At 33.9% G+C, this 27,263-nt stretch overlaps 1 protein-coding gene across 9 annotated transcripts; it reads right to left on the reverse strand.

The window, feature by feature from the left end:
* Positions 1–1,807: 1,807 nt before the first annotated feature.
* LOC126766152 (esterase B1-like) lies at positions 1,808–19,354 on the reverse strand. Of its 9 annotated transcripts, XM_050484050.1 has the most exons (9): positions 19,063–19,354; positions 18,723–18,879; positions 18,272–18,387; positions 17,406–17,625; positions 3,699–4,011; positions 3,476–3,626; positions 2,836–3,396; positions 2,591–2,766; positions 1,808–2,516 (listed from the first exon to the last, which is right to left on the reverse strand). In XM_050484050.1, exons 4-9 carry the CDS (start codon positions 17,447–17,449, stop codon positions 2,055–2,057), a joined length of 1,707 nt encoding a protein of 568 aa, XP_050340007.1. In that variant the 5' UTR covers positions 17,450–17,625; positions 18,272–18,387; positions 18,723–18,879; positions 19,063–19,354; the 3' UTR covers positions 1,808–2,054. The 9 variants fall into 9 exon arrangements, with proteins under 9 accessions (XP_050340007.1, XP_050340021.1, XP_050340017.1 ...); XM_050484064.1 differs by lacking the exon at positions 18,723–18,879 and having other exon boundaries at positions 19,269–19,354; XM_050484060.1 differs by lacking the exon at positions 18,723–18,879.
* Between the last annotated feature and the right edge of the window lie 7,909 nt (positions 19,355–27,263).

A 27,263-nucleotide genomic window follows, 5' to 3' on the forward strand; every position in this document is an offset into this window, starting at 1 on the left:
AATGTATTACATTCATAGCAAAATATTTTTCAATAAATATTAGCATCACAATCTATTTAGTTAGTGGTATGCTTGTCCATAGTAATAAACTTTATAAAAATATTTCAAAATATACAAAATTACGCAGATTTCTTTTGTAGTACTTATCAAAAAATACACACTTAATATGGTTTGATTTCAAAACCATTGACACGCAAGTGCCCATATTTTTATATTTGTAACAATTGTTAATTTTATTTACTAAATTTAAATATATATTAGCATACATATCTAATGAAGGAAGTTGTTTGCACGTGGCATTTGTATGTTTGCTTGTATTCAATTGGCGCTACAAGCGACACAATCTTTTCCTGAAAAAAAGTTTTAGCCTTCTATTAGCTACGGCTCGTAAGGTCTTAGTTATAGGAGAAGCAGACTTAAGCTAGAAGACATGCTTTAGTTTGGATGACTTGTAGTAAAAACTTTAAATTAGTTGCGTTCACAGATTTCATTTGTTTTTCTTGTCCTCTGTGTCCGACTTACTGTGTTGCTGCAGGGTTGCCATGTTTTTTAGGTTAGTTCACTTGCTCTAGAAATCACATTTTGTTCATCTTAGTGTCACATTTTTATTAAAAGGTACTTTTGTCTTGATATTCATAGGTACATATATTTATTTCTGGCGACCTTCGAGTTCATATTTTGTTTTATTTTCACTATCTTTTTTTCTGGAAGTTTTTTTTCCAATACAAAATTAGATCACAATCAAATTAAAGCGTTCAAATTCTTTCTTAATAGTATCTTTGTGAAACTTTACTGAACGCCTTTTATATATAATACAAAAGCTAGACTTTACAAACATTAAAAAATAACTAATATTTACTAATACGCAAACATTGTCCGCTTTAATCAGCTCAAACTATTGGTCATTTGTATAAATTATTACTATTAAACAACTAAATAACATTTTCGAGCTCTCTACTGTGTCTATAGAAAGCTTTGCAGCTTCCATAAGTTTTTGCGCTTTCAAAGCATTGATGAAAGCTTTGAATCTTTGTGGCTTTCATATTTGGAAGACAATAAAAATGAGTGTATTGCATTGGAGTTGTCAGAATATTAATTGTGTTTTTGAAATATGTTTGCGGTTAATTACTTTCGTGTTTAATGTAAAATTTGTACGCGCTTATAACTTCAGCTGTAAGAGCCTTAAGCTATTTTTAAAAAATTTACTAGTTTTACTCCCTCTGTTAAATTTTCGGAGAACTCTTAAACTTTTCCTTAAATCCTTTGTTTGCAAAATTTTCAAATGTGTCGTGTCTTCGAATTAACGAACTTGAAATCAGACTCCCTAGTAATTCATGCAAAAAGCTCTGAAGTTTCGCTAAATTTCGGAAATTAAAAAAAAAACTTAGATATGCTAAAATATTTTCTTCGAGGCAATTTGTATGACCTTCTTATTTTTTATAAATTATTTTTTAATATATATTGTAGTTAGAATATATCAGATTTAGTTTATATTAATTACAGTTAAAATTGGTGGTACATTTGAAGCGTAGATTTTCAAAATTTTATCATTGGGTTGTACGATAAAAATGTTTTATACCTCAAGCTTCGGCAATGATCCAAGTAGTTGGTAAAAACTGCTTTAACTTTAACATATACATTTAAGAGGACCTCCATGTTTATAAACTTTTGAATTTGACCTCCCAATTTTTTTAATCCGTAGATTTTTCATTTCTAATACATTGGTTTCAATTTTATCAAAGCTTTCTTAAAGCTTTTAATAGATAACCTTTTTATGTTCCAACTTACTGTAATGTATACAATTGGCTTAAATATTTTCAATACAAAATGTTTATTATTTTACTTGAGCTCTGTAAAAAGTTGTCTCGAGCCAAATTGCCTTTTATGCTTCGTCTTTGAAATTTAAATATTTGCTAACAGTACATACCTTTGACTTGACAATGCAAAATCCTTTAGAAATTTTAAAGTTAAAACAATTATATGATAAGTTGATTCGCCTCTCTTGGTATGGAAGTTCGTTGAATCTATAGATAAGCTCTTGTGGTTCTCAGTGTTCATATAAGCTGATCCGGACCGTAGAAGTTCTCCCAAACCAACAACTTCTTCAACTCTGGCACATCGATCTCTTTCAATTCATCGGATATATTAAGGCACTTTAATTTTCGTTTCTCCAAAGAGGCTTTCGTAACAGGCTGCCATAAATCTATGTGCTCTGGATCATAGTTGGGATCGGAGTGCGCGGCAAAGTGTGTCCACATACCCACAAGCCGTTCGATACATTTGTACTCACGTGTATGATTTTTCAGCTTACGTGCAACAGAATTATAAAATAAATAGGAGAGATCGTCGCCGTGACACGTGCCACGTACCTTCTTGCCACAGCTGAGTATACGCAGATGATTGAAATGCTTCGAATCGAAATCGAAACGATACAAATAGGTGGGCGCGGTGGCGTGTGTCATACGCGACAATACTGTGCGATAGATGGGGAACCAGAAGTATTCATGTGAAACCATCTGTGTAAAGTATTCAAGTAGTAGAAATTAAACAACTTATTCCAGAAGAGTCATTTGATATTTGTTTAATTTACCAATAGATACTCGTGTAAGGTTTCTAAGCTGGGCTCTTTGTCGCCATAATATGCTTGTCTCAATTGCATGCCGTATTCCTTGCACAATTCGCTTTCGCGATCCATGCCGAGCTCGAGCGGTACCACAAAGCGACAGTCGCCGAGTTCATTAAGTAGTTTGGGGTTAGATTTCGTTTCTGTAAAATATAAATAATACAGCACAATACAATTTTAAAATAATTGAAACATAAAACGTTGGACCTTACCCGAATACAACAGCAGCCCTTCATTCGACACGCCACCGATAATCATTGGTATATGATTACTCCAAGCACTGCGCATCATTTCTATTGGCTTTCGGGGCACCACACAATGGTCTGTCACATAGGGCTCGATCACTGGGCCAAAGGAAAAGCCAATGCGTTCGCGCTTCTCTTCGTCGGAACATAAGTCTTCATTAGCCTTAACTATATCGGCACCCCTTGCTTTGTGTAGAAAAGCAAAAACCTCCTGATCACTATCTTCTCCCGTATAACCAGCAGCCACTGCCAGACGATATGGCCAGTTATGTTGTGGCGTAACTGCCCATGGAGTTAATGCGTTTCCAGACATAGAAATCGCTTTATGAAAGAGGCCTCGCGTTTGATCGGTGATCATCATGTAATGTACTGATGCACCGCCAGCGCTATCACCAAAAATTGTTATATTGTTGCTATCGCCACCGAAACGTTCGCAATTTGCTTTGACCCAACGTAGCGCCATCACTTGATCTTTTAGTCCGGCATTACCAGGCACGTCGAAAGCGGGATCGTCCATGCACAGAAAACCTGAGAGAGAAAGAACAATAGCATATGTAATATCTAGTATATATAATGCTAAAAAGATTTGACTGAAACAAAATCTTACCGAAGGGTCCTAGCCGATAAGTTATTGAAATAATGACGACGTCTTCGCGCAACAAATAGTCCGGACTGTAGAGTTCCCGTGAAGCTTCACCAAACTGAAAACCGCCACCATAAATCCACACCATGACCGGCCTAAGTTTATCCGGATTTATCTAAAAAAAAAAAACAACTTTGCATTATCCTTATATTTTATTGTTAATTAATATATTTGGTAATATACTTACATGCTTTGTATAAACATTTAGGTAAAGACAATCTTCCGAGCCATCTGTCATTTGAAATACAAAATGTTTTTGTAATGGCTTTGGACCACGCGACGTACAGCTTCTCACTTCTATCCAAGGTTCTGGCGGCTGTGGTGCTTTGTAGCGCAGCTCACCTACCGGTGGCTTGGCAAAGGGTATCTTTTCGAAGCTATAATACGAATCGCCATAGATGGACTTGCGTTTAACTCCTTTAACGGGTCCATATATGGTGCTGACAATTGTTTTTTCGTTGGTGCGAAAGCGACGCTGTTGCACTTTAAAGTCGACCATCCTACAGTGTGGAGTAGTAGGAAGAAATAAAGAGAGGGAAAATATTGGTCAGTAAAATGTTGTAAGAATGTTATTTAAGTTATTAGTCGTTGCAATGAATGAGATATAAAGCATATAATACAAGCTTAAATAAAAATAGTAAATATAGAAAAGAGCTTGACTATAAAATAATTATTTGAGTCATAATCAACACCCAAAACGGCTTGCCTCTTAGCATAAGTATTAAATATTTGGGTGTGCTCTGGGCGTAGAGTTTTCGAACACTTAATAGAATCTTTAATATACCTCAGCCAATGTCTTCGCAAATATTTTCACATCAAAATACTGGATAATAATCTTTTGTGGAACCAAAACGTTTAAATAAGAAATCGTTTTAAAGGTAGCTAACACGATACTGTGACAATATTTACTTAATTATTTAGTGAAGCATGAATTTCTGGTTAATTTCGATAGACATAATCACATCACTTGACCCTGAGTATTGGTATATATGTATTTGATTTGCTTTCATGAAAGACATCTGCTGCTAGCGGTAGTTCCCTTAAAAACATTAGTAATCGTTCGCAGAATATCATGCAAAAAGCCCTGCAAACTATGGCACAATTTTAATATCTAACCTTATTTAGAAAAAACAAACAGTTGTTCATGCTTTCACGAGTTTTATGTGAACATACCAAATATACCAACGTCAGGGTCAACATATCTATATAATTTTTTGTTATCGCGGTGCACCCTTAACAAACACGTCAATGCTTTTCATTATCAATAAAAATCCCCCAAAAAGTACTTGTCATTGACTGACTCAGAGAAAAATTGTCATTCATCAAATTGGTATTAAGGATTAGTCATTAAAGGCTTCAAAGCATATTTATATTATAATAACGTCTAATTTTCTGTACATTCTTTTGTAGATACCACCGGAATTATATAATTTTTTTTATCAAACTCTTTGAGGCTTCAGCAAGCACGACTGACTGCATGCCAAATTAATCTCACAGCTAAATCACTGATTCCACTTCAACTGCTGTTTTGCGTTAGACAAACCAGTAAAATACCTTGCTTTGTTGTTGATAAAATAAAAGAATAAATTACGATAAATATATTTGTTATCGGAATATAATACACATTTAATAAATCTCCCCAAATTGAGTGTGGAATTGTGTGAATTTTTGCACTTGAACACAGCGTAATCGATAAGTAATTTCCGCGCCGAGTGGGTTACACTCTTATCAAGTAATTTCCATTGAAATCGGCATGCCAGCTCGTTGTGATAAAAATTCTGTTAAATAAATGCGCCAAAATGTAGACAACATGTGCTCTTTCATAGTAAATCGTAAATAACTTGCAAGAATATAAATATTTAATGTTGGGAGTCCGAAACTTGTATTTTCTTTTGGTTGGCGTGAGTGGGACTAATTTCGAAATAGTACAGCATTTCATTTTACTGTCTGGTTTCTATGTTTCTTTTAGGCTTTTTAAAGACACCTAAGGTTCGTGATATACATATATGTATGTATATATTAAGTAAACGGTACATCAAACTGCATAATGGCTTGTTTACAAAATTAAATGCCCCTACGATATATGTATATGATAACATGATTCATTTTGAAGTTTTCTCGTGAAAAATTTAGGTACTTATCATAAATTAGTAGAATTCATTAATTCTTTGTTTGCCTACTAAACACAATTATGTAAAATACTGACTTCGAAGAAGAAGATAACGCGATTGTATTATGCTTAAAACAGAATTCTAGCTTTGATATTTAACACTAACTTTGAAATAGTTTTACTGAAAAGTTAGTTAAATGAATTATTGCAACGAAACTGCAATGAGCAGTTCATTTAAATAACATTTTTATTCACGAATATATAACGCGTAATACAAGTATAAAAACTCGCTGATAAGCTGGTGTCTGGACAAGGCTTCTATAGCAGTGCCTTTCACCTATCTTTTATGAACACACATATTATTAGACGGCATGCTAAAATTTAATAAATATAATACGTGTTTAATTTAAAGCAGCTTCAAGTAGTAAAGCACTTATCAGCGTAAGAAAGCAGATAGGTATATTATAAACAAGCTGGCAACTTTCATTGGAAATTAAATTTCATTAAAAGTTTAAATATCATTAAGTGTAATCCAACGTCTGTAATAATCTTTTTTAATTTCCATAGGGGATGCATGTGACACACGGCTACAAATATTTTTGAAAGCTTATTAATGCCACTTAATTACACCTAATTACACTTTTCGCTGTGCAAAACTAAAGTCTTATCAAATTTAGCAGAATCAGCGCAGTTTCATAAATAATCTCATTAATTTTTTTTAAATCAAGCCAATTGAGCTGGCATGATTTTTGTTGATTTTAAGTGTATAATTACTTATCAATATTTACTGACATAATGACACCTAAATTTATAAGTAACCCAAATCTGTTTTGTTTTCAAAATTTTGCATAGCCTCAAGCGCTCACAACGGGGGATTTCAAGTTAGGACGAATGAAATTCGATTGTTGTTTATTTGCGTATTTATTTTTAGAAATACTATTTTATACGAGTATTTAAACTACTTATGTGGTTTTCTCTTGTAGATCGCTCCCAGGATGGCACGCAGAATTTGGACAAATTAACTCTTAATTATATACTACAACAATTGAGCAATTAATTTAATTATCTATTGTGTATTATGGTAAATTAGGAAGAGTCAAAAGAGTCTGCACTAAATGATGCCGCATTAGCAAAAAAGTGGTCTTTCTGTAAACTACTTAATGCCTCTTAAATTTCTTAGATACCTTAGATTAAGATTCGTTGAAATTTAAATTTAAGTTAATTTATTTATTCTAGACGATAAGAGTTACGAGAATGCTCTCTCAAAAGTGTATTAAATCTATAAAGCAATTTTGAGGTTGAAACACTTTCCTACATAACGGAAATGTGCGAAGGTTATAATGATTCCGAAACTAAACAAATCTCTCTCATTCTCCCGCCCTACTAGCTTGCTGGTGACCTTTTCCGAAGTATTCGAAAGAATTCTTATCAGTACATACATTGTTACCAGTTTTGAATCTATATCTATCTATAATACGTTCATAGAACTCCAGCGCAATGTCATCGTATATTGTATTTAACTATTTGTGAATACGAAAAGAATCTGTACTCTGCGACTGTATTTAGGGATATACCATATAACCAGCATTGTCATCGAATGTGCCATCCAGACATGCTTTGTAAAGTTAAAAATTAGCATTTTTTTTTTTATTAAAATCATATATGAACAACTGACACTTTTATATTCAAACTTCCAAACTATACAATAAGGCAGTATTCTGTGACCTGTCCTTACAAAATATTCATTACTGATCTTGTTTCTGATGCCAGAGATGTTTAAAAAGCTGCTTAGGCTGATGATATAGCTGTAATTGCATCTGAAGATACTGCGGCAGACGTATCTCAAGTTATTCAAAATCAAATAGTTGAAATAGAGCGATGGCTTAGGAAGTCAAAAATGAAGGTTACAGGCTATTTTAAAGCTTGTGTGGGCATGTGCTATCTAATTTTGAAGTACCGCAAGTCAATCAAATACTGAAATTCTTCAACGACCGTAGCCGTTCGACCAAATTCGTAAATATTTAAACATTCTATACGTTACATCTGAAATTCGCCGGATAAGCACTAAGTATGTTGAGATCACTATAGTCTTACTATATGATAGCGACACAGATGAACTGGACTGAATGACTGGAGATCAACTATTTCTGTAATAATATTAAAATCTGAAAATAACTTACATAATGTCTTACTGATAGATTGTGAATAAATAAGTTAACAAAAAACGTATATTACGTTTAAAGGGAATTTTTTTAGCTTCCCCGACTTAGATTGACGTCATTTACTTAAGATTTGTTCTGTTTTAGAAAATAAATCGTTATTATTAAAATGCCGCAAATATCATCCGAGAATCGAGCAAACTTTGAAAGAGAGTAGCTCAGTGTCGTAAATTAATGCGTAACTCATACAATACTAGTACCAAGGGTTGATGAAGGAAGCATTGAGTGGAGATGGCCAAATAAAACTTAACAAAATGAAATGCACATTCACGGCACTACAAATTTTTGTGGCTTCTTTCCTCACGCTAAACATTATATGCGGTCTTCAGAAATTAAAAATTAATTCCTAAACTATTTTGGTAAAAGATATTCGTTGGAAGACCCACCGAGGACGGAGGCCTTAAGAAGTATGTATATGCAAAATTGGTTAGGAAGTTTGCGCTGCTCGAATTATTTCAAATTAGAATTTTTGGTAGCATTCAAAAAAAAAAACAGAAACAGAAACAAATGACGGTAACAAAACAAATGAAAATCCAGATTCATAAGCATTTCTTATTGCTATATTTCAGCAGAAATTTAAATGGTTTTTTTTGCAGACGCAGTTGAGCATACATTTCGCCATCTGTGTCTTGTTTTATGAATTTAAAATTTTAATTGTTTCCTATTACCTAAATTGAAAATTTCGAATTTTTTGCTATAACGAATTATAAAGAATATTGCGAATAAAACTCAATCAACCTCAATTAATGAAAATACTGAAAGTAATATTGACATTTCAAGGTCAGCGATTGCCAATAACGCGCTGCCAAATATACCGTCAATGCAAATAAATTTCAAGAAACTGAGCGAATTGAAGAAAATTTAAAGATCTTTAAGAAATTGGCATAAATAATATAATAATAAATTAATTTTATTTCCACCTAAGGAAAACACCGCCACATACAGGTATATATGCTCAAATATATTCACAATGCATGAGTAAGATACCTATATGGTTGTTTCTATGTGTATGTTTGTATCATATGTGTACCAATTTTCCGTAGGCGATTTGAATGAACTTGTCGCTTGAATTTTTGTCCATATTTTGCTAGCCAAGCGCAAATTCTCTATGTCATTCTATTTAAAAGTGTGAATAAGCGTACATAGAAGTTCAATATGTGTGCATTGAAGAAGAAAAATAAAGGGTGGTACATTTGGAGGCTTTCTACCTTTTTAGAGAAAAAAAACACAAAATTTCAAATTTAATGTGGAATGTTTATTAACATTCGAAAGAACTTCATTTGGCATTTACTGTTTGAAGATTATCTCTTTCAATTATTGGCCCTGGTTACGTCTCTGATGGTCCATCCGTTGAGCGAAATTTTCGATGTAATTGGCAAATGACACTTGTGGTGTTTTGCTGAATGGCTTGAACCGAAGCGGAATTGTCCGCATAGACTTCGAACTTTACAACCTCCACAGAAAAAAGCCAAACAGAGTGATATCACATGATTTTGCTGGCCAATCGACCTGCCCAAAACGTGAAATTATCTGCTTTTCGAAGTGTTGTTTCAATTGATGCATGCGAAGTGTGAGAAGTGGTGCTGTTTTGTTGAAACCAAATGTCGCCGAGATCACGAGCTTCAATTTCAGGTATCAAATAGTTGGTTATCATGGCGCGATACGTTCTCATAATTTTTGAAGAAATGTGTACCGAAGATTCCACTGACCCACAAACAACAAAAAAACGTTCTCTTTTCTGAATGAAATGGCAACTTTTAAATCTCTAGCGGTCGCTTTTCATCCGAAATGTGGAAATTTTGCTTGTTTCTTACATACCCATTGAGCTAGAAATGGGCCTCATCACTGAACAAAATCTGGGCTCGAAAAGGTCGGATCTTCTTGGAACTTTTCAAGACCCTATAAAGCGAAGCGAAGTCGCTTGGCAAGGTTAGCTTCAGTTCTGTTCTTGCACAAACTGTACGCTCTCAATTTAAGAACTCGACGTAAAATGCCCTAAATCGCTCCATGTGTCAGTCCGAGGTGCTGCGAACGGCGTCGGATCGAGTCTCCACGGTCTTCGTGTACACTCTCATCTACGACTGCGATATTTTTTTTCATTGCGTGCTGGACGTTGTCTACTCGGTCGAATAGTACGATTATGTTCACCATAAGTTGAGCGAAGTACAGAACAAAAATAACATGACAGCTTGACACAACTCGCGCCAGATCACGCGCGATCGAAAAAGGCTATTGAAAAAAGTATATCTTCTTGGATCCCCCGTAACGATGCGGCAACAATGAAGCAAATCTTTATAGAATTCAATTATTGAGCAAAACAGAAATTGTTACACAAAGTATTTGGCTGCTGTGTCAAATGGAATGAGCGATCGAAGAGACCTCATGGCAAAGCGTTGTGTTTGATATTTTGCATATACATATGTACAATAGAATATATTTGTTTATATACACAAATATATGGCAGACATACATCTCGAACTCACATTTCGCTCTTAATGGCGTGACTGGAATTGATGTGATTGAAAAAATTAAGGCACAGTATCATAACGTTTCATTCAATAATTCATTTTAGCAATAAAATCATTTTATTTAATTTGTATTTTTGCTCTTCCCATCTCCTGCAAGCATGGTGTCGATTTCATTGTGGTCGTTCAAATACCGGTCAGCTTTTACAAGCGCAGTATTAGGGGGTATATTAGAAAGTGCTTAGAATATGTGGCTGTAAATGGTAAAACACTACAAGGGAGATTATGAGCGAATGATTTTAAGTGTTACTGCTTTTAGAGGGTGTCACGCTACAAAGTCGTTTTTATGTATGTAGGTAACGTTATACAAAATGTACTAAAGTTTGCTTCAGTTGGGTAAATCTTGACTTAGGGAGTTTCGAGTCTATTTAATCCAAGTAGCATTAATATGTGATATCATTTATAAAATTCTTTCCTATAACAGTCTAATGACCTACCATACCAGAAAGCTATTGCTCTATACTCCGTGTAGTTTTTCATGTTACTTGGGTCCTTCATAATGCCTTACAATGCCAGTGCCAAAAGAAAAACTAATTAAAAATGACTGCATGAAGCACCCTTAACGCACGTACGATTCAACAAGTTAGCTTACCGTCGGCACCCTTACCCTTATACCCATAATATTAACTAACCCGAACTTGAAGCTGTGTTACTTTCGCGTGTCAGCCTACAATTATGTAATACACCGCGACAGGTGTGGTCAACTGTCTAAAAATAGGAAGGAGTGAAACAATGAAATGACCGAACCCCACGGTTTTATAACCCATTACTTTTAGAAGTCAGCATTGGCTGAGCGCAAAATTGACCTTGAGCGCAGACGGCTAATGAAATGGCAGGCAAAGCAAAAATAAATGTCATCATTCGCTGCTCAAATTCCAGTTTGTGCTTTATTACAAATTATAGTGGATTCATGTTCCGATATAAAAACTCGCATAGCTGTGAATTTGTTGCAAGTATGGGTGTGTAGCTGCACTTGTGATTACATGCACGTGGCTGAGTCAATTATAGCAAGGCATCACAGTCATCATTCTGTGCGGTGTTTATTTTGACACATTTTTATGGCGATTCCACGTGTTTGTTTTTGTAATAATTTTTTATTGTTGCTTTGATGGTGCTATCAATTAAATAAAGTGGCAGAAAATCAAAATTCGGTGGAAACGAGTAAGTGAAATTTTACGAAAGCCGATGAGGACTAAGGGAATGGAAAATATGTAGACGGTTATAAGTAAAGTAAATAAAGGCAAATGCCTTGAAATAAAAAAAAAACGTTAACTTCGGCTGCACCGTAGCTAACATACCCTTCACAGGTGCATTTCTTTTAGTAACTATGTGTCCAGTTTGTATGGAAGCTATATGCTATAGTAATCCGATCTGAAGAATTTTTTCGGAGATTATGTCATTTCTATGAACAATAACTCATACCAAATTTCGTGAAGATATACCATATGTCGTTAAATGAGGAAGTTTCCCATGCAAGTATTTGATTCCGATCATTCAGTTTGTATGGCAGCTGCACCGATCTGCACAATTTCTTCGGAGATTACAATGTTGCCTTAGAAAATAATCTATACCAAATTTCGTGAATATATTTTGTCAAATGCAAAAGTTTTCCATACAAGAACTTGATTCCGATCGTTCAGTTTGTATGGCAGCTATATGTTATAGTGGTCCGATATCGGCAGTTCCGACAAATGAGCAGCTTCTTGAAGAGAAAATGACGTTTGCAAAATTTCAAAATGATATCTTAAAAACTGAGGGACTAGTTTGTATATATACAGACAGACGGACAGACGAACAGACGGACAGACAGACGGGCATGGCTAATTCAACTTAGCTCAATATACTGATCATTTATATATATATACTTTATAGGGTCTCCGACGCTTCCTTCTGTGTGTTACAAATTTCGTGAGAAACTTAATATACCCTCTTCAGGGTATAATAATTGTTCAAAAATTTTTTATATTGCGTGTATGACGGAATTGCCTAACTTGTGAAATCCCGAAGCCGTCAGTTAAGCCCAAACTATAAACAACATGTTTGCTTACTAACACAAACAAAAGTACACCCAAGCACCCAAGCAAATATTAACCGATTCATATTTTTAGTGATTCAAAAATTCTATTTATGCTATTGTATTCAGCATTGAAAAGAAAAATAAAATGAATACACTATATAATGAAAATATACCAACAAGCATAAAAAGAATCAACTACTTGTTGAAATCTCCCGCATATTATATCATAAGCAAACGAAGCTATGCACTAATAAAAACATATGTATGTATAGTATGTATATTGATAAATACGTACGCTGATCTGTACATATACAATGTAATATAAAGCTTGTGTGTCTGTATGTATGTAAACATATGCCTTTTGTTTCGACGACAAGCTTGTAGCGTATTTTTTGTTTACAGAAGATAAAACAAAAATTGTCTGGCTCTTTGCCAGCAGTGACGCCAAAATTTCTGCCAGCGGAAGAAATCATAAAAACAATTATAAACGGATTTTGTATATACGCCAGTTTCACTCAAGAGATTTTGGTTAGACTGGTAAATTACCTTTCTAATATAAAAATGGATGTTTTTTTGTTAATTTTGAGACTAGGAAAATAAGAAGAATAATTTAGAGTAGCACATTATCGACTACCCATTCTGCAGTTTCATTACTAAACACAAATATATATCTACTTCTTTCACCTTTTTGCTCATGACTCCGTCTCTTCAAAATAAGAATCGAATTTTTCATATAGTGCACAGAGAATATTTATTCTTTGGTAGAAATTCATATAAACGTGCATAATTCGAAGTGTAATTAAACCATGGTCACGCACAAAACTAATCCAAATTACTTGTATTCCAGGGAATTCAAATTAATAATAATATTTTTTGTTTTGTTTTTGCCATAGTTTTCTTCCAATATTTACTTTGTAACGCGACATACACAAATACATACATATACGAAACTCCCACCCTCTGTCTCATGACCTTCACCTATTGTCAGTTGTGTATGTGCGAGCATGTAATTTTGCAGTACTGACAATAAAGCTTAGTTACAACAACAATATTTACACATCAGTATGCACCTTTATGCGCATCGCTAGAGCTTAAGTAGATACACGCACACGCCCTCCCGAGGCTATTGTCCTTTTTCCTAAACAAGACTTCTTATATATACATAAGTATTTACCACACAAACACACATACACACTTCCGCTGTTACGGCACGAGAACTTTCAGCCGTGGCACGTGCTGCTGAAACCATGAGTCTGCATATTTTCAATACAGCATGACCTCCTCGTTTCACATTTTCTGTATGTGTATGTGTGGGTGTGTGTGTGTGTTTGGTGAATGAGATGAAAAGCTCTTTGCAGCTTCGCTCGAATACATACATTTCGTGTACACGCTGCACAGAGCGCGGAGCTTTTCGACAGCAGAGGTCATTGAAAGTGGATTGTGTGAGGCTCGGGCGAAAGTGTGCAAAGATGCCAAAATAGCAAATAGTTGTTTTGAAAAGCGTTGCCAATTTGAATGTGTTTTATTCGGTGAATTCTGAGAATACTTTATTTCGTGGGATTCGATTAATGCAACCAAAATTAGAAATGTACTCTTGAGCAATGTTTGACTCAGCGCAATCACTTATAATTTTATTTAACTGATAGCATGCCAATTTTCGCTATGTTTATTCGAAATTAGGGAAATTTATTGTGTGTTTTTAATTTCTAAAACCGTTGAGAAACAGCAAATCGCAACTACGTCATCTTTATCTAAGGGTTTAACAAGGGTTCAGAATCAGAAAAAGTCTTGAGTCATAGACTTTTACTAAAATACATAATAGTCAGTCTGGGTCCATATGGACTCTTGTGAGTCTACTAGCAACGCTTGGGTCCATGTTCGTTTCAGGCTCTAAGGGTACAAGGTTTATCTTAGAACTCAAATTTCAGCTGGATCAATTGGAGATCATAGAAGGAATCTTAAACAAACTCATACGAAATCAGTAGTTTTTTGGTATTATACTGTTGGCTATTTGTTAAATTTAAGTTGCTTAAAACCTTTCAAATAAACAAGTAAGGAGAGGCTGTGTTCCGGGTTAATCGAATTTTTCATACTTTTGCAACTTGCTTGGACCAAAGCCAAGGAAATACAAATACGTACCTTAAGGTGCAAAACTTCAACCAGAGGTCCATCCACGCAATTATATATAAGTGTATATATATATGTATATATACAAACACCCTGACCGGCATTTTTGTCATAAGATTGTTAGAGTAACGAAGATAATTATCTGTAGTACTGTATAGGAATTTGGGAAATTCGTAGATCGATTCCACATATTTTTGGCATAAAACTATAGTATGTCCAATATCATAGTTCAGTTAATTTAAGCAAAATTTCAAAGATCTCATATTAGGTATATAAGATATAGCATTAATTTATCTATTTTTTGCCAATAATACAAGAAAAAGTCAGCAGGGTTTTCGAAAATCCTGTTATAGAGTGCTAAGTCAAGAGTCAAGTTCTCGCCCAATTGTATCTATTTTAGGTACAAAAATACATTGTCATCTACCATTTTCATTGAGGTAAGTCACATGTTGCCGATATATGTATGCTGCATCGTCACCTGGAGGTCTGGATATCTTTGCATTAAGTATATGGAGGCTAAGTGAAGTATTGACTCTATCCTTGAATTTTAATTATGTATCTGACACATTTAAACCTCAAAGGCAAAATACATGCAAACGTCACATACCAAATATTCCATACAAGGAACTAAATGAGCAAGAGATGTTTGCGAACTGAACTTAAGTCTTTCAAATTTTGGTTTTACTGTGAATTGAGCAAAGTTTTTATGATTAAAATCACAAGATTGGAATTAAATACAGGCTGAGCCAAACGTAATGCAATATTTAAATTTGCTGCCATTTATGTCGTAAAGTAGTGCCATAAAAAAAACTAATCGATAACTGACAGTTTAGGATTAGTAAAAATGGAGCGTAACTGATAGAACAACGTGTCTTCATTATTGAACAATATTTAAAAAATTATTAAAGATTGGCGGCCGCAGTCCGAAATTTTATACAAACTATATTCGAAATAGTGTTTTAACGTTTTAGCATTTAATTTAATTACATTGTGTTATAAACTAGTATTCCTTCAAAGTAGCCGCCGGCTCTAATTTTTTGAGTCATCAACTTTAACGATAGGCTTGCGTGCTAAATACTAGCCTATTTGCCTTTTAATTGTTGATATTTCAATAAACATACTTTTGCAAGCGTACACACCTACATTTGTATTTTTTACTTCACACGTTTGCGCTTTAGCCATTGTCGTTATTCACCGTTGCCCGGAGGCGGCATTATGTAATGCTCTTACTGACGCTTGCGCCAGTTAAAGTGAGATCATTCATAATTAGTGATTGTTGTCATTGCTGTTATTCTTAAAAAAAATAGTCATTGTATATTTCATATGTTTCGTAAATATACATACATATATATGTTGCTATTAATAAAATTCGTTCAAATATTTGTTTTCTTATTTTTGCTGGCTTCTAGTTTTTCATATACTTATGTAGGTATGTACACATACATATGTAATTGAAATGACAAATAACGCGCTCATTTGGGAAATGTCTTTTTTTTGTGTGAAACTATGCAAATTTGAAAATGATAAATAAATACAAATCAGGAAGGCTAAATAAATATGTTTACCAGAGACTTTATCAATAAAGTTAATACTAAGTTTTAATAGTTGTTTGAAAGTGAATGACGAAGAAGATCAAATAAAGGTGAACCTTTGGTTATGTCATCAAATGTCAACTGTTTTTGTGATCAAGAACATTTTTTGATGACCGAACTTTAACCAGAAGTTCACCAAATCATTTACTGCAGACAACTTTTCAGAAGAAAGGAGATTAAAAAATATATATTTCCTGCTCTGACGACATCTGTGGTTTCTGCGGAGGCAGGCTTCATGACACAATAACTCCAATTCTTTGTTTTATAAACTCCATATGGGGTTTTCGTTTGAGCAATGAGTCATTAACAGTTTTATACAAATAAGGGTCTTGAGTTATTCTATAAATAGCATCAAAATGTAGTTTATGCATAAGTAAAAATTGCAACAAATAATTACATCAAAATGCTGAGCAATTGAGAACTGAATAAATAACTAAATGATCGGAATAAGAAAGTGATTCAGTAGTTTCACGCAAATAAAGTAAGCACTAGCAAACGGTTTATTTATTTATTAGGGATAAGGCTCACAATACTGACTATAAAATGACAATCCTGTAATAATATTTTTTTAAGTAGTTTTTATCATGTTCTTAGTTATATTTTACCATTTTCTTTTTACTTCTTTAATGTAGCATATACCGCACCTGAAAAATTATTTGATCAGTTGTAAGGTCCTCGTTGATGAATGAATTTTAGAGCTACTTAAAATAAGTGTAAAGAGCTATAATTCAAAAGAATTAAATACAGCTGTTTCTTTATTAAAAAAACTAGCTGTACCCTGCGCTAATTGCAACGCCACTAATTAAAATAAATTTTAATGAAAAACATTACACAAAAACTCAATTCATTTTGAGACATTTTATTTATTCTGTTCCTCTGCCGGAAATTGGTTCGACTAACTAAGGAACCTTCTTTGGGTCATGCACAACAATTGTGCTAATTATAATGAAATGCACAGTTCATTATTCTATAAAGGATCTTATAGACAAATATTCGTTTGTATATACTCTGTACATACTATATGAAGGTGATCGCGTGGTTTTGGCATTAACTGTCGGAGAACGTCCGACGTCAAAATTAATAGCGAAGAAATATAAAAATATTATATTTCTTACTGTTAGAAACATTCTTTACATATTTTTTTTTTTATAATAATGAAAATAAAAAATATCTCAAAATCAATTGAATTTAAAAATAAAATTGAAAAATAGTTTCTACATTAACTAATTTTCAAAATATTTACTAAGCGAAAAACATATTTTCTTAAAAACAGATATTATAATTAACTGTAAAGTGTTACTTACTTAAAGCCCAGCTTAATTTGATCGATGGTTTGCACGGCTGCCATGTTGTTTACGATTAGTTGGTTCCGCTTTGATTACTTTAAACTTGTACTTAAAACGTAACTGTGTGTGGTTGCTTTGCAGGAATTACAGTAATTACACAACAAGAATGAAATGGCCAAAACAAATGTATGTAAGTATTGGGTATCACTGGCGCATGTATTAAGTTATTCGGCACTCACTGGAAATTGAAAGGACGCATTTGTTGTTGAAAACATATACAAGTATTTGATCTAATATTTGAAAGTATGCATTGATACATTCATGGCCAACCTTTCAAAATTAAAATAAAAAATTATTAACTGCAATGTAACTATGACAATATAGGGTTTCAATTAATATTACTTTTGTAAGAAAATATCGGCCAACTAAAATTTGTAAACGAATATAAATATCACCCAAGTCAGGAATACGTTTTGTGAGGCGTATATGTACTCGTATAATTAAAGGGTCGTTTTCTCAATACTTGATTAGCAAATGTCAGTTAAGTTCTGGTTAACTTAACGAAGACTACTATTTTCGGTAAAGAATCTTCTTTAATTAACTTAGATAAGACAACGCGGTTATAGGATATATACACGCGATATATATATATATATTTTGCTTGTAGAAATACGAAATAAGGCGCTCGAATTGAACTCAAGACCTGTGCATTTACGAGCCACACTAAACTCTTCATCAACGCGATTTCTACGTGTGTAGCGCCGTGGGTGCATTTTTTGTGGTTTAGAACTCGATGCAACATTCTTAGTAAAATGAACAATAACAGCGCTAGTAAAATGAAATACATCTGTTCGGACACACATACATAACTACAATATACGTACATTTGAACCGGTTGGCAACGCTTCAAAGTTTGCAGGGATCTCTTTGGCAAAAAATGACTCCAAATTCAAGCGAGAACGCGAACGAGAGCAAATGACGATATTAAGAAAACTAAAAACTTAAATAAAAATTTAGAAAAATAATTAATTTTATAATTGTATTAATTTTTTTTCTAATTAATTATTGAATTTTTTTGTAATTCTATGGACTGTTTTGCGGAACTAAAATATTTACAGAATTCTTAGTCTCATTATTAATATTAGTTTCAGCAGTAAAATATTTTATGCCAGCAGCTGTTTTTACTTTACAACGACATGTTTTGCAATCTTAAATGATTACTTCAATATGCTGCAGACACACCTATACACACACACACATACAAATATATATACATATGTATTCTGAACACTTTTTCTTTGCATGCTGTTTTCTATGTATCTCGGCAGGATTTACCTGCTAAACTTTTTGCTTCAGGAAAGCTTTCGCCAGCATATCCTTGCAAAGACGAAAAGCTCGTGCAGTGTTATCAATATTATCTACATACACAGATACAGTTACGTGCGTGTGTTTCGCCGTTGAAAACAGTATTGTAATGTGAAATTATCTATTACTGGAAAATATATAATAATCCGTTTGTTAAGAACCGCACATACATATGTGTAGGTATGTATTTATTCGTATATATTGTATGTATGTATATCACAAGCTTGCTTTCGGTTGCTTAGTAAAATATTTGCAACAACTTTTTCACTAATTCATCACTTCCTTTTGTACGCAATTTAGTTCAATTTACTTTTATTAAACTCTGCAATTCCATTCTGTATTTTCAGGTAATTTCTTTGTGTGCACAAACGTTTTAAGCTTTTTTTCGGCGCACACACACTCACACGCCACACAGCGCTGATTAGCGTATAAATTTTTCTTTTCGATATTGTTGATTTATTAGTAAACTAAATAAGTTGGTTGTTTAGTTGATTGGTCTGTTTGTTGAGGCCTCACCGCCAGCACACATCGGAGTCGGAGTCGGCGTATCGAGCGCAACGTGAATTTGTAACACTGGCAAAGCGACCGTTTAGCGCGATGGCAACTCATCAACTAACTGGCTGTGCCAGCAGTTCTACAGCTGCCACAGTGCGAAAATGTTGTCGCTGTTGCTTCGGTTGTGTTGGTGTGTGTGTGTGTGTGCGTGAAAAGTTCTGATAACTCGTATGCTTTCTGCTTGCCGCAACAATATAATTCAATATAGTTGCTGACTGGTGTGTGCATGCGTGCGTGTATGTCAGCACTCATTACTTATGTATGAGCGAAATTCTTTCTATTTTCACACACATGCATACGTATATATGCCAGAGTTAGAGAAACAGTATATAATAGGCGCCTTATGCTGCCGGGCTTGTACTGCCGGCATGCTTCTAAGCAAATTTACACAAAATCTCTCATATACAAACATATTCATATATGCATGCATGTATTCTAACGGAAAAAATCAGCTGTTTCCGAATTTTTTGTGCACATGAGAGCGCGAGTGCCACTCGAGATTATTGTGTGTTGCTCTTTTTCTTTCAGTTCATTTTGAAATTTTGCGGTTCGTTGCGGCTTCTATTTCGTGTAAATTATGCAAATACGTCAGCAATTTACAATTACAATTTATATCTTAAATAGGTGACAACGAAGCACAAAGTTGATTAAGACTTAATCAAATAAAGTAGAGTTAGATTTACTGGTCTGGCGCTTTGTTATTACTGCCCTAAGAAATTGTTGTTGCTTTGTATGGTAACTGCCGTTAAAGACGTGTATACACAACACGAAAAGCGCTAATAAATAAAATATGAAGATTTTAACTTTGCAAAAGCAAATAATATTGGCTTATAAATTTTTAAGCTTTCGAAAAAAATGTTAAAATGTCTTCTCACAAATAAAAATTATATATAGTATACACTGGAAAAAAATATTTAGACTCTAGCCATTTTCAGTGGGTAATAAGGTATTTATCCAACAATTTTATTTAATTTTTCGAATTTTGAGTAATTTTTTATTTTCAATTTGCTGTAAATAATATTGAAAATTAAGAACAAGACTGGCAAGAGTATGAATTTTGTTTTCAGAGACTTTAAACTAAATTGTTCAAATAAATAATAAAAAATTTTGGTTATATAACGCTGGAAGCGCATTTTCATCCATTATATTTTGAAAAATTCAATTTCTAAAAAATAAATGAAAAAACTATTTTTCAGCACTTTTTATTCAATTTATTTGAAAAAATTAAAAAAAAGTTTCGAATAAAAAACACCAGAAAAATTATATAATATTTTAATATTGAAAGAAGAAGAAACTCGAAGGCCAAAAATATTGTATTAAAGCGAAAAGCCGACTCTTCGGTCAGTGTATTTATGTTGGAACACCAGGCGTATGAGCAACCTACGCAATTTGCATAGAACAATAATTTTAGTTGGAAGAAAGATTGCGAAATGATTAGTAAACAAAAAGCTTCTAGTGAATAGAGTGAATTGGTATAAGCGGCGCACAATTGACAATAGCCGACAGCTGGTCAGCTGGTCAGCTAGCAAAGCTTTATGATATCATTTGGCGCGGCATAAACAAGGGACCCAAAAAAAAAAATGAGAAGTGAGGATGCTTCACAAGGTTAGCACATACATATGTACATACATATAACAGTATAAGCTTTCGTACGTTGTGCACATTTAAATATATACTTTGTTGTTGTGCAGTGTCAGCAGCTTTTCAGAGAAGCTTGTTTCATTTATACAGAAGTTGTCGCTTATGAGCTTTATTAGAATTGTTGCAAAGCTTTCTATTGTAAAATGAAAATGACTGTATTTGTTGCAATTGCTGTCATTTATTTACATTACCTGGTCACAGTAATTAACTGTTTTCTACGATAAATACGCCTCACTGTTGGCATGTCATGCTCATTGCCTGCAGCAGCTGTGCATTATCAATGTTTCATATATTTCTGGAAAACGAAGCACGTGCCGACGGAGTACATATGTACATATGAACACCTCGAGATGTGAGAACTTTTGCTAATCAAAAGCTAGTGGCATGGAAATTGTGTATCTGTGCTTTTCGTGGTTTCTTAAATGTCACGTAGTTATTTAGTATTGGATTAATCCAAGTATATTTTAAGATTTTTTTTTACAAAAATGTTGAAAAAAACGGAGCTATGGGTTGTCTTCCGAGGTGCCAAAAAAAAAGTGCCCCAACTGCTGGCATGATTCCGGCCGAATGAGTTGCTGAAACAAAAAAATTTGAAAAGTTTATTAAACTTAAAGATATTTCCTATACAGTGACCTACGAGCTTTGAAAAATGTCAATAATGAACAAAATGGCGTAATTTTGAAAAAAAAAATCGTTTCTTTAGGTAAAAAATGGTCGTTTTTTTAATGCCAAATGGGCAATTTTCAACCACTGAAAAAGATCGTAGGTCATTGTATAGTAAAAGTATTAAAAAATACTCAGTTTTAATTTGAAGTAGATCGGTCAATTTCTCGTTGAGTTATGACGCCAGCAATTTTTAAAAATGTCGTTTCGAGAAAAACGCGTTTAAAGTTTCACTTATATACATATGTTTGCATCTCCGAGCGGTCGCTCTTTAGAACCCTGGCATCCAAGAGCTATTCAAGATACGACCTTCCTGATTTCACAGAATATTTATGGAAATATAAGCTATCGAAAAAGCAAATAAAATTTTTTTTTTAAAGTGTCACACTGGTGTAGCCCCTTAAGAAAATTTGGCAGTATTTTTTTTCACTCAAAATATATTATTTACATTTATGATTTTTCACAGTTTACCCAATTGTTGCCACTTACTTAATTGTTTGTGTGTTGAGTAATTCTGCACTGTCATTTAGTAATTGCTTGCATTGGGTATTTAAGAGCCAGCAGCACCCTTCTCGCTCGTCATCTTGCCTTTCGTTATGTAAGCAATTGGTCAATGTTGAAACTTTCAAGGCTCTTCGGCAAACTCTCCACCATTCGGCCTACATCTCTTAAGCTGCGGTTGCCTATACAATTTTGCTGCGAGAGAGGTCGGTCGGTCTATGTGTTGAGTTTTGTTGATGTAAAGATAACATTTAAGTGATTGATTGCCCAGCATATTGAGGTTATGTAGCTGTCATCCCTTTTGGCTAATATCGATTTTATTATTATTGTTTATTGTTATTACAAAGCTGCGGCATTTATTGAGTTCATTGACATTATTGTGGTAAGATGTAAATAAAAGTTGAATGCTTGTATGAATATTGTATATGAAAGGAATTGTTAAATACATTTATTTCCCAAATAAAATTAGCATTTATTATATTCCCTGAACAAAAGGAAGTTGTAAAGAAATCAACTTTGTCTAAAGTATGAGTTCATTTCGTGTTAATTGAAGGAAGGGAACAAATGCTGCCAAAGATTGTCACGGAAGGGCTTTGAATATTTATTTTTGCTAGAAAGAGTAAAAGATATCTTTTCCAACAAAATAAAAGCCAAGAAAATTAATAATAGTTCAAATTAATAATAAAAGCGGCCATTTTATTCCATTGAGATACCTCAATATGAGATATTGCGCCAAGTGAAGGCCAATGCTATCTTTATTTTATTTTTTTAGAACCAAGCTATATGGGAACCACAAAGCTAGACTTTTTGCCTAATTTAATTTAAATGTCTCCCATTATTATTTATATCGCATACTAACTACAAAAAATTTAAAACTCGAAAAGTAACAGTTCCTGTTCCTTAAAATTTTATGGTCAAATCGTCTCTATATTGTAGAAAATCTGTTTTAAAAAAAGTCTTACCCAAATAGGGTTTTCTAGTTTAGGAAGTAAATTAAGAGACATTTTGGAGTTAAGATATCGAAAAGAGTATGATAAAGACAATTCTTTCATTAAAAGTGACACACCTCAAATAACTCAAATGATTAATAAAACAATTTTTAAGATAAAAAGACACAAATTCGCAGAATACAGCAGATAATTTATGATTTATTTCAGCAAAAGCGACCTAACTACAAATAGACTATTTAGTTTATTTGGAGAAGCTCCTCGAATAAATGCTGTATACCCACGGCAAGCATCCGAAAGTTATTTAGCTTTGTTTGATTAGCAAAATCCCGCATGAGCTCTCCCCGAGGAACCGATTGGTAGGTATATACATATCTAAGGTCTGACCTTTTACCTTGGTGTTCGCTGCTCTTCAATAACACAGCATTCAAATGGGGAGTTGTGCTATGGTTGGAGTACAGAAAAGGGCTGAATCAAGATGTCATGCGATCCGTGTCGAGGATCAACTTGACTGGAAGGCCTTTAATAGTTTCGAACTGAGCTTATGAATACCTGGCGCTCTCTGCATTAAGAGAGCCTTACTTGCGTAGCGGAAGCTATGAAGCGAACCTACATTCTTCTACACTCGTGGGTCTAAATCATGGACCAAATTAGCAAAACAAAAATACATAATTGGAGTAGTCCGGATTCTCCAGGAAAACCCCTAAGGTAACTAGTTCCGAAAAGTGGTATAGAGGCGATTGAATTTATCTTCCGAGACTTTTGTTTTGCCACAACCTCAAAGAAATAGCTAGAAATACTAGGTTTCTACTCAAAAATGTTCTCACATTCTCCGAACATGTTTATGTGGGCGCAGATTAACATTTATTTCTGCTCACAGTGAGTACACGCCTAAGTTCCGGCTTAGGTAAATGCATTTTTTATTCTCTATGTGCAACATAATTAATTTAAAATAACATAGCATTTTCTCGTTGCCCTTCGCTGATCATGAGCTAGTGGATACATGCTACACTAAATCCATATGTACATACCAACTAATGTCTGCTACAACCATGTACTTATAACACCTTCATCTACCCACGCAGCACAAAAGAGAGTTTTAAATTAATTCACAGGCACATAAAAAGCTTAGCGCTTTCATACAAGTTTATTTATGAGTTTCTCCTTTTTAGTTGGTGTGCTGGCTGCTAGGCGACATGCTTATGTATGACTGTCATACATTACAAAAATATGTAATGAAATTACTATTGTTAATTACTGCTCCGCTGGCAGAAGGGCTCAACTTATGCTGGTTTTCGCGGCCAAAAGTAGGCAAAATGTCCGGGCACATTATTATTAACTACATATGCATGTGTGTACATATGTACTTTTACGCGAAGCTCGTGTAAGTTTTAATTACAATTTAAGTCGCAGTAAGTCCGACTTTTTGGCTGGAAATGTGAGTTTAAGGTTGTGTGTGTAAGCAATATTTTAATCGTATATTTTCTTTTATATTCCTTCCATGCTTCATGTGGGGCTTCCATGCAGTCGAGAGCTACAATTGCGTGCATGCCTTCAGTAGAGCACAATGTTTATAGGGTAAATTATTACACTCGTTTGCAAAAAAAAATGTTAATTGTTGCACAATTTCTCATATATGCCTCTTTATAACGTTTGTTTTGAAAAATTTAAATTATTTACAAAAAAAATAATATAATAAGATACAAAAAATTTAAAGTTTTTCTCATTAATATGGATTAACTTTTAATTATAACCACTTCCAGTGGTTTTGAGTGGAAGACTAAAAAATTCCCATAGACATAGGATAACACTATAAATTGTAGTTAAATGTTCTGTCTAAAATAAAAATATGATTATATGAAGTTTTACACAAAAACGTTCGAAAGTTACTCACACCACATGTACATCTGCTTTTTATGCATACTAGAGAAGTATGTAGTAGCACTCAGTAGAATAATAATTTTATCTCTAATTAAAGCTAATTAATGCACTTACATAAATTTATTTTTATAATCTTCAAGGATTACTAATTTTTTTACAATTATGTATATCATAGTTATGTTATAATAAAAGCTGGCCTAGACTTGATGCTGTTGCTTAACTACACAAACATTATTGCGAAAAGATCACGTATGCTGAAAGTAGAGAGAGAAAACGAGCAAGCGCTATTTAGGGCGAAATTTTTAAGAATTTATTGATCAAATTTGTCGGAATCAGTCAGATCGCACAACTATAGCGCATATAACACATATAACCGATAGTTCAAATTAAAAAAAAAAATAAAAACCGTTGGCTCTAAACCGGTTTTAGCTAACGCACAGTGTCTTAGGCTAAGTTGGTCAGAATGATCCCTACAAATTTTTTCTCGTATACGCGATTTAAAAAAAAAAATCGGCCCGCTCTCATTAAACTGCAAACCATTGAAAGAATGTGGCATTGAAAGCTACGCTGAGATACTTCTATTGAAATTCGTGGTATATCAAAATTTTCAACCATGAATCTATCAGAGACGCAAACACTTCTAGCGACATCTGTCAGTGAACCTTAAGCTTTTTGGATTACGAAGATCATTTGGTGAGTGTATGAACTATATAACGTATAACTAAAGGAGCTTTGAGAATATTTGTGTTTATATAGTTGGATATTTAAAAATCTTTAAGAGGAGGAAAATTGCTTAATTAATTTTTATTGACTTCGGAGAAAACGCTTCCTTTTTCTGTTGTTAACTGGATGACACAAAATTTATTTTTAGTTGATCCTTACTTTATACTAGGAACAAGTCTACCTGTACTTTCAATAGCCCCCTTTCAATTGGGTTATGAAAATAGTTTTAACACTCAACTTTTGTCAAGTTACTAAAAAATAGTAAAAGTTACTAAATGCATACCCAGCAAGCCTGATAATTCGGTAACAGTTTCTATGAGTGTATAAGATCCAATTGATAATTATACTCTCGCAACAAAGTTGCTAAGGAGAGTATTATAGTTTTGTTCACATAACGGTTGTTTGTAAGTCCTAAAACTAAAAGAGTGAGATATAGGGTTATATATACCAAAGTGATCAGGGTGACGAGTAGAGTTGAAATCCGTCCGTCTGTCCGTCCGTCCGTCTGTGCAAGCTGTAACTTGAGTAAAAATTGAGATATCTTGATGAAACTTGGTACACGTATTTCTTGGCTCCATAAGAAGGTTAAGTTCGAAGATGGGCAAAATCTGCCTACTGCCACGCCCACAAAATGGCGAAAACCGAAACTAAGCCATAAAAAAAGATATTAAAGTGAAATTTGGCACAAAGGATCGCATTAGGGAGGGTCATATTTGGACGTAATTTTTTTGGAAAAGTGGGCGTGGCCCCGCCCCCTACTAAGTTTTTGTATATATCTCGGAAACTACTATAGCTATGTCAACCAAACTCTATAGAGTCGTTTCTTTCAGGCATTTCCATATACAGTTCAAAAATGGAAGAAATCGGATAATAACCACGCCCACCTCCCATACAAAGGTTATTTTGAAAATCACTAAAAGTGCGTTAACCGACTAACAAAAAACGTTAGAAACACTAAATTTTACGGAAGAAATGGCAGAAAGAAGCTACACCCAGGCTTTTTTCAAAAATTTAAAATGGGCGTGACATCGCCCACTTATGGACCAAAAACCATATCTCAGGAACTACTCGACCGATTTCAATGAAATTCGGTACAACATATTTTCTTAACACCCTTATAACATGTACGAAATATGGGTGAAACCGGTTCACAACCACGCCTTCTTCCAATATAACGCTATTTTGAATTCCATCTGATGCCTTCTCTGTATAATATACTATACATTAGGAAATGAAAATACAATTCAATACTCAAAGTACACAAATTGATCTAATCTAATTAATTTTACAGCAAAATAAAAAAATATGTAAATTATTATCACTTTATCATGCGAGGGTATAAGATGTTCGGTGACACCCGAACTTAGACCTTCCTTACTTGTTTTAACTGAAATTCTTTTTTACGTTGTTCTCTTTCTTACGCAAAGGCTTTATGAGTTGCAGGGTGTGTATGTGCTAGTTTCCGCGCTAATTCTTTCTATGCATTGGCGTTTCGGTAGCCGCGACTTGCTCGACAGTTAATAAATGTCTCACTAATTATACCCTAAACAGGGCATATTATGTTTGCCCCAAAGTTTATAACATCCAGAAGGAAACGTCG

The sequence above is a fragment of the Bactrocera neohumeralis genome, chromosome 2 (genome assembly GCF_024586455.1).
Source record: "Bactrocera neohumeralis isolate Rockhampton chromosome 2, APGP_CSIRO_Bneo_wtdbg2-racon-allhic-juicebox.fasta_v2, whole genome shotgun sequence".
NCBI lineage: Eukaryota > Metazoa > Arthropoda > Insecta > Diptera > Tephritidae > Bactrocera > Bactrocera neohumeralis.